At 44.3% G+C, this 12,343-nt stretch overlaps 1 protein-coding gene and 1 long non-coding RNA gene across 4 annotated transcripts in view; one reads left to right on the forward strand and one right to left on the reverse strand.

Moving 5' to 3' along the window:
* Nucleotides 1-8,447, reverse strand: part of MYOM3 (myomesin 3) — a 45,718-nt gene extending 37,271 nt beyond the window's left edge. Inside the window, exons 1-5 of one of the 2 annotated variants that reach the window (XM_077931967.1) lie at nt 8,274-8,447; nt 4,697-4,756; nt 3,888-4,022; nt 3,090-3,164; nt 1,212-1,371 (exon numbers count right to left, since the gene is read on the reverse strand). In XM_077931967.1, the coding sequence (XP_077788093.1) occupies nt 1,212-1,371; nt 3,090-3,164; nt 3,888-3,994 (342 nt within the window). In that variant the 5' untranslated portion in view covers nt 3,995-4,022; nt 4,697-4,756; nt 8,274-8,447. The remainder of the gene's footprint in view (nt 1-1,211; nt 1,372-3,089; nt 3,165-3,887; nt 4,023-4,696; nt 4,757-8,273) is intronic. The other variant, XM_077931966.1, reaches the window with a different exon arrangement.
* Nucleotides 1,459-12,343, forward strand: part of LOC144328448 (uncharacterized) — a 44,300-nt gene continuing 33,415 nt past the window's right edge. The window contains exon 1 of one of the 2 annotated variants that reach the window (XR_013393713.1): nt 1,459-1,798. This is a non-coding gene — a long non-coding RNA (uncharacterized LOC144328448). The remainder of the gene's footprint in view (nt 1,799-12,343) is intronic. The other variant, XR_013393712.1, reaches the window with a different exon arrangement.

Genomic DNA, 12,343 nt, shown 5'->3' on the forward strand with positions numbered 1-12,343 from the left:
TGTTGAGGCATTAGGGGGAGAAGAAAAAAGAAAGAGGGAAGAAAAGGGGGGGTGGAGAGAGGGAAGATGGGTGGGGGTGGGGTCGGGTGGCGGTGTTTCTATTATGTTTAATGTATGTAGAGTTTGGTGTCAGCGTTGTTTGTGTTGTTCACTTGTGTTCCTTTGGTGGTGAGAGAGGTTGGGGTTGGCCTAGGGTGTGATTGTTTGCTTGTGTTTGGCTGTGGTGATCTTTGTTTTCGTGTGTGAGTGAGGTGGGTGGGTGTTTTGGATCAGGTTAGCCATATTGATTTGTATGCTGTTGGTGGATTATTGTCATTGTCCTGTTGGGCTGTGTGTGTGATAAAGGGGAGCCATACCGGGGTGAAGGTGTCTTCTTCTGTTTGTCCCCGTGTCAGTTTCAGTTTATTAGTTAATTTTTCTAGGATCTATTCCAAGTAAATGTTAGTGGAGAGCAGCCCCCTCCTTTCTGGAGATATATAAGTGGCCACTGTATGGAAGTCACATGTCCACAATTTTGGAAATCTAACACGTTCCTTTATCTTATAATGTACTGTTTCACAGAGCTACAATGGTTGGAATGGTTTAACAGTAAATCCACCTTCTCTGGGGCTCTGTGTGGGGTAATGGTGGTCCCCTAACAACCCTCAGCACCCTTAAACTACAGTTCTCAATATTCTTTGGGGGAAGCCATGACTGTTTAAAGTGAGATGAAGCTGCTTTAAATGTATAGTGCATATGGGGCTGAAGGGGCTTCAGGACTCAGAACTAACCAGGAGGTGTCAATGGACACTGAGATTCCTTACTGGCTTGGTTATTTTACCTGCTGGTTGCTATAACAACAGAGTATCTACATACAACAGTCAGGCTCTCTTTTTGCAAACCACGCAGCGCTGACCCTTTCTTGTCCCATCTAACATACATAACTTTAATCTGTTGCTCGGGCAGAAATCAGTGCCGGAAAGCAATGGAAAAGTATCCACACATGCGCAGAGCCAGACATTCCTCCTCCGCAAAGCTGCAGCCTTGAGGCTGATCTTCATAGTGCAATTTGCAAGCTTCCAGACTGGCCCCAAGCTGGTGGATGGATGTGAGTTGAAATGCTACGCAAACGTATCACTGAAAGTTTGTATCCGCCCAATGAACTTTGCCTCTGTGGATGCTGCTGGCTCTTGACTCTCAAACAACCCACTTTAAGCGGCTCCTCCCCTTACCTTCCTCCGCAGGGCCTTTTTGTCAGCTCTCACACGCAAAGCCCGGCAGTTCCGAATGACTGTTTTCTCCAGTTTCTCCATTTCGTTCCCAAAACGAACTCTCTTCTGTCCTCTTTTCTCTAGCTCCAGAACAGTAGTCTTCTGCCTCATTTTCGTTTCCCTGGGGACAGAAAGCATAAACTATATAGCACCCAGCTTTCCATGTCCTCTCGCAGGGTTCAGGTTGTGGGATGTAATCCACTGAGAGCAGTCAAGTACAACATTCCTTGTTTTCCTAGAGTGGACATGCAAAGGAATGTTTGGTCCAGCCAGGCGAAACTTCCTGTTCCTCCTGGCCTGGAGCATCCTTCCTTGCATGTGACTAGTGGGTGGGCGTGACCTTTCCAGACCTGGTAAAAGGACAAGGCATGCTGCCACTCTCTCCTCTTCCATCTTCCTTTCGTCCTGCGAACTTCCTGGAATGAACTGCTGGCTGCCAGCCAAGCAGTCCCTCAGGTCATCTCCCTTATGGGGTAAACCTCTTTTATACGTTTGTAACTTTAAGCCTAAAGCCTGCCTTCAGGGATCACACTGTGCTCTGCCTGATCGTGAGTAAACTTTATTTTTACTGCTTATGAATAAGACTGTGGTGTCTTTATTGTTTTAGGAGAGATTCAAGGGGTCTTACCAGGAAAATATTAGAACACATTTCAATCTAGACAAGCCAGATTGAATCACATATTGTTTTAAGAAACTCACACGAGTTTTCAACTAGTTTTCTGCTGTGTAGAGGGGAATGCACTCTGCTAAATAAAGGAACTTGCATCAGGAGCTCGTCCTACACTCGAGTAGGACCCTGGCAGAGACACATGCCCGACTGGCATGTTCTCTCCCTCCTGGTTGATTGTCCGGGAGCTTCAAAAGCTTTCTTCTGCCCGAACATCACAGTGACCGATGCCAACAGACATTGGCACACTTAGGGATCCGCAGAGTCTTCGCAGCTTGCGTAACAGACTTCAGTAACTCAGCATTTTGGCTAATCTACTTTATTTCCATATAAACACACACGGAGCACTGTAACATGGCTCCCTCTCTCTCTAGCATCAGACAGCAAAGAGAAAGAACAAAGGACAATAGTCCCACTTCACGGAACACAGTAACACAAACATCCTGTCTCCATCACTTCCCACTCTGTGGAGTCAAAACATACACCATCAGGTGATAGACAACAATCCCAAGACTGCAATCATGGAATAGGAATTCTAACACTTGCTAGTGCAAGTTAGGAAGGATATTAATAAACAATATATCCTCTTGGGGCCCACTGAACATTCCCACACAGGTTTTGCCCGAACTAGCAATCTTTATCCTTTTTCATTCTCTCTGCCTCTACAGTCAGAGGCACTAATGCTTCTGAATACCAGTTGCTGGAAGCCACAGGAGCGGAGATGGCTCTTGTGCTCATGTTCTGCTTGCCAGTTTCCCACAAACATTTGGTTAGCCGCTGTGAGAAGAGGAGGCTGGACTAAATGGGCCATTGGCCTGATCCAGTAGGCTCTTCTTATGTTTTTAACCTATGAGCAGGGCCCTAGATGGCAAGCAGCCAATATGGTACCCTCCAGATATGTTTGGACTCTCAACACACATTAGTCAGCATGGCCAATAACCAGGGATTTTTGGAGCTGAACCACATCTGGAGGGCATCGCATGACTATCTTCTTATGCTCGCAGGTATGGCTCCAGAAAATTAATGCGTCCAAAGGTTTGCTGGTGATATCAGTTCACATTCACATTTTATGCAAATGTACACAGTTCAATCACTAAGATAACTGACCCTAACTGAACTCATTATGCTTTAGAATTTTGGAAAAGTTTGCTCTAGTAAGCTACTGGACCTACCATGATTCTTCCGATGTCAATGCAAGTGCAGATGCTATGGACAAATCCAGACGTGTGAAGCCCTCTTCTTCTTCACTGTTGCCCCCAAGGTTGAGAAAGCAGATAGAAATGAAAGATTTCATGAATACCAAAGAAGTACTACAAGGTGTAGCGAGGGAGATATGTAACGGGACAAGTTCAAAAACAAAAATGTTTCACATGGACTAGAGGTGCCAAAACCCCCCAGCCTGTTTCTAAATACAACAGCACTATACTCAGTTAGGGATGGGTGAATCTGTCAATTTCAGATTCTCCCTGTTTCCCATTTGTCCAATCTTAAATTCAGATTCCTGGCATTACAAATGGCAACTCCGCTCATATGATATGCTGAATATCCAAACTTTAGTGACATTCTCATGGGAATGCTAGCAATCCCTAATGAGTTTTGTGAATCTTCCAAAGCTTCACTCTTAGTTTTCGTGAATTCACAAAATTTATCACAAAAGGTTTACATTATCTGAATTCTGGCATTCACTGTTAGCACGTGCACACACACACACACACACACACACACACTATATATATATATATATATCCGAAAGCACCAGCCTGAAGATGACGAGTGAGACCTCGTCGAAACGTCGCCTAGACACCCCAACTTTTACACGGGAAGACACCCGAGGACACCAAAACCTGCATTCCTGTACCCGTGAAAATCTACGAAAGCAAATATATATATATATATATATATATACACACACACACACACATACACTTCAGAGCACTGGGTTTTGTCATTTCATTCATTCCTTGGCTAACCTGGTCCTGAACTTTGCCTTCCTTGTTCTAGAGCTCATTTGTAGATTTCTGTGCGTCTCCTCCTTTTGCTCCTCTTCCCTGCGGTGGGAAAAGCTTCGGATTTCCATGATGGACACTTATGGGGGGAGGGAATTCCTGTCAGAAACAATAACATCAAATGTTCATGAAAATAACAGACAAAAATGCAAAATTGCATAGAGACATTTTTATGTATTGAAAAATTCGGACTAAAATGCTGGTGTATTTTTATGAGAACATTAGAAAAGAAAATGGAAAATGATGTGAAATATGTAAAGAACTTGCTTGGAAAAAATGAGAAACCGAGAGAACTGAAAATTGATGAATTTACCCATCCCTGTTGAAGAAGACACATACTAATTCACCCATTCATTCATTCATTCAGTTAGTTAATTAGTTATTTGCTTTCTCTTGCCCAACCAATTAGTTATTTGCTTTCTCTTACAACCAAACAGACAATAAGCCCCACCTAGATATGTTAAAACCAAGATAAATTATTCAGGTGAATTATCTCAGAAATTACTCAAAATACTTCTTAGACAACACAGTCTCCAAATCTGTAAAATGAAACTCCCATTTAACTCACTGGATTCAAATAGGGTTTTTTGTCGTCGGCATGTTGGTTTTATTGTGTGTCTCAAGTTCTGTTTGGAAGATGCATTTTCTGTTTTAATTAGAACATCTGAGGCTAATACTTTTAATAAACTGTTTACGCTTGAATGCAAGTAACGGGTTTTAAAATAGCCCATGTGTTAAACTGTTGCAGTGAACACAAAACACTCAGACTTAACTGTGCATGTGTTCCCATCACTCTTGCATCAACAGGGCTCAGGCAAGAGGAAGCATAAGAACTGCAGCAAGTGGAAAGACAATTGTTTTAAATTCGGGATGAAAATAACACTTAGCAGCTGCGAAATGGATATAAATAAATTAGTAGTCTTTGGTATTACATTATAGACTTTATTTAGATTTAATTAAGACATTATTTAGACTGTACATTATAAAAAATGAGGTCATTGCTTCTTTAGTCCAGAATCCCAGGTGTGTAACCTGATATCTGTAACACCTAGCACTGAGGTCACCAACCCAGTGCCCTTGAAGGATTACACTGGAGCTGCTGGGCAAGTTCCCCAGACTCTGAGCTTTCATTTTAAAAAAAGACATTAGTCTCTAGCCCTCCTAGAAAGAAAGTTATGTGGTAAAATTTGCAGGTACCTTCAAAATGACTTCTGCGAAAAGAGAGTACAATGTGGACACAATGTGGACACATGGTATATTTTTCCTGCTACTGAGGAAACACACACACACCTGTTATTAGATAGCAATAGCAAAAGTTTATGCATTAACTGTTAAACCACTCTGAGAATTATAGCTCTCTGAGAAGACCAGGGGTCTCCTCATAAGTCTTGTTATGCTTAATCCCAGGGTCACCTGTGAGAATAGGATACTAGACTAGATAGGCCATTGGACTGATCCACTTAGGTGCTCTTTGTGTTCTTATGGAAATAAACTATAGTAACCAGAATTCTTTGGGGGAAATCACAAAGGTTTAAAGTGATATGATGTGGCTTTAAATATATAGTACTTGGAGTCCCTGATTTTTAGGGGCCATGTGGCACATTTGGCAATCTAAGGAACTATTGCGGGCTCCACAAAATTCATTTTCACTAAAGAAAGACTGCTGCCACCCACGAAACAGGCAATCACCTATACACCGACGAAAACAAAACACAGACCAAAGAAGCAGGCACCAGACACCCCCACCCCCGCCCCAAATCGGGTACTTCCCTAAACAGCCACCAGTAAAGAGACAACACCCCTTTCAATTTTAAAAGCTGGAAGGGGAGAGGCTGTTGCCAGGCACCAAGCGGGAGGGTATTCGATGGTGCCATTTCTGGGACTCCAGCAATATACTCATGAGCAAGTCCTCTTGACATACTCAGAAATAAATGCCTACGTCTTGAAGGATTTGCTGTACTCTGGTATACATTGCTAGATGATTTAACAAGAAGTTCAGGAGATGAGAACATGCAGTATGCTCCACTGATTTGTAACGAGGGACACCCCGTAAATAAATAAATACAGGAGAGGTTAATTCTGTGTGGAGAGGGATGACAAGGGTCTGACATTTTTTGTTTCTTCCCCCTCCCCCCAGTCTTAAGTTCAGTCCTTCACGTTTCATCAACAGTATGCATTCTTTCTTTTAGAAGTCACCATGAAAAGCCACCAGCATTTTAGTGCAAATTTCTCCTAATATTAAAACTTCCCTAATATATACATTTTTGCAAAGCATTTCCCCACTAACGGAACCTCTTATGCATCCTATTTTCACCAATATATGCATGTCTATCAGGGCCTGCCCAGCCATTAGGACGGGTGAGGCCACCATCTCAAGCCATGGAAGCCCCCAAGGTGGCAGTGGCAGGGCAGGGTGGCACTTCCCAATTGGCCAATGGGATGTGCTGCTCCTGAGTCTATGCACACCTTACCCAAGTACTTACATTTTTGCACACATTACTTGGCTGGAGCACTGCGCTGGAAAATTTGGAGAAGGGATGGCTGTGTTTCATTTTCCCTATTATTTCAGAAAGGGCATATTCATAAAGTTTTCTTTTAAATGCCTCCTTTGTCCTTATTGGCACACAATGCTAAGCAACAATGGCTTAGCGCATACTACGCAACTGTCCCGTTTTAAGCAGGACATCCTGGATTAACAGAAGCCTTCCTGACTCCTGATCCCAATCTTGGATGTCCCATTTGGGACCAAAAGACGTGTAGTTTTTAGTTCCGCACTGTGGTGCGAATCAATTGGCTCACACCAGAGCGCAGCACCAAAAAAACAGAGCTGAAAGATGCTCTCTTACCTTTGCCTCCATTAGATTTTTTTTCCAAGCCCCCTACACCTTCTTTAGCACCACAACTCTCCTTTTGCGTCGCCATTGGCAGAAGCTGGTGCTCAGTCAGAGCAAACTCTTCTTTTCATTGGTGTTGCTGACCTTAGCCGTGGCCACTTGAAAGATTGCTGTTGCCGTTGAGTTAGAGGCATTAAAGATGGAAAGGTGGGGTGGGTGGGGTGCAGCAACCCTGAAGGTGGTTACCTTCTGTGGACCATTGTTCATATATTGTACTGTCATACTGAGAAATAAGTGAGAACACTGGGTCCTGGCTGAGGTTTTGGAGCAATGAGAGATGGGCGGGTGATGGGGGGGTGGGAAGAAGCAGCATGAAGATCAGGCAGGTGGAGGCCAGAAAGAGTGCATAAATCAGGCGGGAGAAGGAGCATGGAGTTTGGGCAGATGGGGAGGAGCAGGAAGATCGGGTGGGAGGGAAGGTGTCCCGCTTTGCCCTCCCGAAATGTCGGAGGGTATGAGTGCAAGCGAACAGATGTGCAGACCCTGAAGTGGAGTAGCTGCTTCGATTCTCCTCCAGTCATTCCCTTTTGATAAATACTTTGGCTATACACTCAAGTTGGGGGTTTGCTCTCCTTGGAGGCAAGTGAGGAGAGACAAGGTGGTGAAGTTAGGAAATTTAATGGGTTTTGAGATGGGAATGCCCATGGAAACACTCTTTGTCCATGACACTTGTTGGAGCCTCTGGGAAGCTGCAGAAGTGGTTCAGCCGTTTTGGGCAGCTATGGTTTAGTATCTTGCGAGTGAATAGTCTTGGGGTGCGATTCAATGACCTGCTAATATGGTCTTTCCATCAGCGCAAGCATTTCTCCTCCCCACATACTGTTTTGGTGGTTCTCACCATCCAGAGCAGATTTGGGGTGGTGGAAGCAGAGTGGGAGGACAGCCCCATTCTTCTAGCAGGAGTCCTTGTCCTAGCTTTTGTTAGTGCACCACGTTGGCTGAATCTGGTGCATAATCTTATGCATTCGTCCACATTGCTCCCGCCCTCTCTTGCCAATCAAGACTAGGAACTTCTAGTACCTGGTTGCAGGAAACCATAGTGTGCCCTTTCATCTGATCAGCAAATTAGAGTTGGCACATGCTCTGCAAACTGGAGTTGTAAAACTAGGATTGGTGATGTTGCCCTTTGTCCATAACACCCCGTTGCTTCACAGGGTGTTTTTAATATAGGATGTGTGAAGTATGACAGAAATGATAAATAGCAATAATCAAAGAGATCTGAGCTAAATAAAAGAGCAGAGCATTCTTTTTAGTTCAAGAACAGGGAGGAACTGCATTTCCCTTCCATGCTAAATTAAAATTATATTGAATTTAAAATCGAGCAAAAGAATTCCTGTGAAACAAAATGTAAGAATAGCAGCAACAATGAAAACCAGCTAGTCTTTCATACGACAAGAATCACAAGCAATCTTTAAAGCAAGATACAAGTTTGGGGCAGGCGGCAGGAATCACGTACCTTCCCTGAAGTTGAGGAATCTTCTAAATCTTGACTTTGCTATCCCAGTGTAGAGAAAAATTCAGAGAGCAGGTTGGCAAGGGTGCTAGTCTTGAAGAAGAGAGATAAAGGACAAAAGGAAGGATGCCTTTCCCCTGCTTGATGGCATTAAGAATGACTGTCCCGGGAAGAATGTCCTGTCCAAGGAGAAACTGCCCACCCTTGCAGCCTTAAATATAGCATTATCTCATGTCATTTCAATGACAATGGAGAGAACTATCTAGGATTTATGATCCCCAAACAGCTCTCTGCACGGGTAAAGCAAGATCATTTTTCTAGGTCAGAAGTATCCATGGCCATTGTCAAAGCAGAACAAGGAAGAAAAGCTGCAGGCTGATTTTCCAGGCCCAGAATCTACGGATTTCTGCTGTTTGGGCTCCCAGAAAGATTTATTTGCACAAATTTTAGCCAGTGAACAAATCTGCGGATTTGTCCTCTGTGTGTGAGAGAGGCGGGTCAAGAGGGAGGGGGGAGAGAGAGAGCAGGGCTCCTCCAGATTACCTGTTTATTGAACATTCATCCTGATTGCTTGCACAACGCTTTTGTGCAAGGCAGGGTTTTATTGACTATTTGACACAATATGCCTCTGAGTACCAGGTGCTGGAAACTGCAGGAGGGGAGAACGTTCTTGTGCTTGAATCTTGCTTGCAGGCTTCCCACAGGGACCTGGCTGACCACTGTCTGTGAGCAGGGACATTTTGCTGCCTCCTTCTCTTCCTTGGTTGCAGTTGAGAACTGTGGACACACCCACGATGGGGGCATGGTGGAGTGGGGTGCACTTGTGGCAGAAAGGGTGGCCATGGTGGGGCATGCCTGTGGCAGAGGAGGCAGTGGGGGGCACCAGCCACAGTGGCAGGGTGCTCCCATGGAAGCTGGGGCAAGGATGTGGCACAGGCAGCGAGTGGCACACTCCTTATGCCCAGATCTGCTGCCTGAAGTGACCGCTTCACATCGCCTCATGGTCTGGCTCGCCCTGACTCTGAGAACAGGGCATTTATCTTTAAATGTTTGAAACTGTTTTTATTGATGATTTCAATGTTTTACTACAGTCAGGTGGCATATACATTTTGTTAAATAAATAAATAGATTGCGCTGGACCTCGTTGTGTCTGGGGGGAGTCAGGAGTTTCCTGTTGTCCTTCTTTAAATATCCGAATGACTGGACCTGCCCCGGAAGGTTGTGGACTCATTACAGTGGTACCTCGGGTTAAGTAATTAATTCGTTCTGGAGGTCTGTACTTAACCTGAAACTGTTCTTAACCTGAAGCACCACTTTAGCTAATGTGGCCTCCTGCTGCTGCGCTCCGCTGGATCACAATTTCTGTTCTCATCCTGTAGCAAAGTTCTTAACCTGAAGCACTATTTCTGGGTTAGCGGAGTCTGTAACCTGAAGCGTATGTAACCTGAGGTACCACTGTAGAGGTTTTTTAAGAGGAGTCTGGATTGCCAACCATGAGGATGGACTGGTTGCCCTTTCGAGATCTTTTTCAACTCTATGATTGTATGATTCTAAGAGAAGGGCTGATGGGAGTTGTAGTCCATAACATCTGGAGGGCCAGAGACTCCTTATCACTAAGCCTTCCATGATATGGTGTCAGCTGTAGAGACTCAAGGCCTGCAAATTTATAAGAAAACAAAGAAAAAAGGACAGCCACGCCTGACCCAGAAGCCTTCGCCTTTTGTAATTCTGGAGGGTGGCCTGGGTTCAAACAAACAAACAAACAAACAAACAAACAAACAAAGGTTTGCTGGAGTCCCTGATAATACCTAATTCAAAGGTGGGCCCACCAGCGAACTCTCCATTTTTATCACTCCTTCAAATGGAAGGCCTCCCCCCCTTTGGTCCAGTGGTGTCCCCATTGATGGTTCTGTGTGTGAGGTTTCCTTTTTAAAAAGTGAGCAGGAACAGGCTCCGCCGTGGCATTTAATCACTGGCTGAGTGGCATCACCTGCCATGCTGCTGACATGGGATCCCCGGGCTATTGCTCAGAAAAGCATCCCGCATCAAGAGCTTGGAACGCGGCCCCTGGCAGGGCAGCCTGCACCCTTTAAAGCCCCGTCCTTGCATGGAAACCAACAGGTGGCTGGCTGGGCTGTCAGCAACATCTGCAGCTGCTTGCCCAGGGTCAGGGAAGGAGGAAATGGACTGATGATGATCCCACTAAACGTTTCCCCAAGCTTCAGACGGCGGCGCATGCCCCTTCCTTTAGGGTCACGACCACTCAGCCTTTCTCTTGACGAGGGATGTGTGGATTTCAGTTTCTCCCACTTTCTCATTTTTCCAGTCAGTTCTCTGCATTCCCACATGTTAGTGATTTCTTTTTTTTAAGAGTCCTCGTGGAAATTCATCAACATTTTTGGGCAAATTTATTCAAATAGGCACATTTTTGTGTGTAGTTTTGACCAGTGCTTACATTTGTGCAAGCAATTTCCCCCAATGTAATGTGTTTTGGTATGTTACTTTCACTAATATATGTGTTTATATGCCCGTTGGGGTTGAGCCATACCCATACAGTGGTACCTCGGGTTACATACGCTTCAGGTTACATACGCTTCAGGTTACAGACTCCGCTAACCCAGAAATAGTACCTCGGGTTATGAACTTTGCTTCAGGATGAGAACAGAAATTGTGCTCTGGTGGCGCAGCGGCAGCAGGAGGCCCCATTAGCTAAAGTGGTGCTTCAGGTTAAGAACAGTTTCAGGTTAAGAACAGACCTCTGGAATGAATTAAGTACTTAACCCGAGGTACCACTGTATATCTAAAGTGCACTTAGCACACTTTTAAAGCACATGACGACTTGAAAGAAAGAAGGAAAGAAGGAAGGAAGAAAAGGAACTGTAGTTTTGTTAAGGGTTTTGTGAATTGTAGTTCTGTGACTGGTAATCAGTTGCAAAGATTATTTGTGGCGAAGCCATGTGCATTAAATGTGCTTGAAATATAAGTTGTGGCTGTGACCTGCTATTTACTAGATATCTATGTAGCAAAGATTATTTATTTTCACACACTGCTTTAGGTCATAAGTTGCCAACAGAGGCCTTCTCTGTAGGGTCCTGTTCCCCACCCTCCCTAGCTGAAATTAGGCTTGGAAGAAGTGTTCTACTTTGGTTAAGGCTTGTTTCAAGTATAATTGCAGCTTGTGTTCCTCCAGTTCGCAAACGTACCCATGGGCCCCAAACATTTGGCAACCCCTGCTTTAAGGCATGTTAGTGATGTGATGTTCTTTCACTTGGGAGTGGCCCCATATGAGGTGCAATATCTGACTCATACTTAATGGGGCATGTTTTATAACCTCTAGGACGGTTCCTATCTTTGTATCTCGTAGATGTTAAAGCATGCTCCAGCAAGCTGAGAAGGCCTTCCCGCCTACTGAAGAGACTTTTTGAACCACGTCCAGAATGTTCATTTTCATAGCTCTCCCTAACTCACAGGAAAACTGTACATAAATATTGATTTATTCGATGTTTATTGTGAAATTTGGACCCCTCCTTTCAACCAAAGAGTGCCCAAGGCAGCTACCAAACAGTAAGAAAAGGGAAAAGCAAAACAGTAATGAAAAAGGAACAAAAACGGCAGATGAAACATGCGGCTAAAATCAATAAGGACAGCAGCCAGGTGAACGAATTACAACATACCAGCCACAGACAAATCAACTTATCAGGGCAAAGTTCTGTCTGAATAAAAACCCATTTACCTGCTGCCAGGTCACCATATGGCACAGAGTTCCAGTTCTCTTGAACAGGGATGGACGAACTTGGCCATTTTGGTTTCTCATTTGTCCAATTTTAGTTCAGTTCTCCACATTTTTCACATGAGAGTGTGTTGTTGTGGTTGTTGTTTTTTTAGTCCTCCTGAAAATTCACCTGCATTTTAGTGCAAATTCCCCCTAAGATAATGCATTTTTCTATGTCATTTCTATGTGTTTATACGCATATTCTACCCTAATATATGCATTTTCTTACAAATTACATGGCTAGAGAACCACACTGCAAACAAAGGGGAGCACAAGCTGTGAAGAGCTTATTGGGCGCTGC

This window comes from Podarcis muralis, chromosome 7, assembly GCF_964188315.1.
Source record: "Podarcis muralis chromosome 7, rPodMur119.hap1.1, whole genome shotgun sequence".
Classification (NCBI taxonomy): Eukaryota; Metazoa; Chordata; class Lepidosauria; order Squamata; family Lacertidae; genus Podarcis; species Podarcis muralis.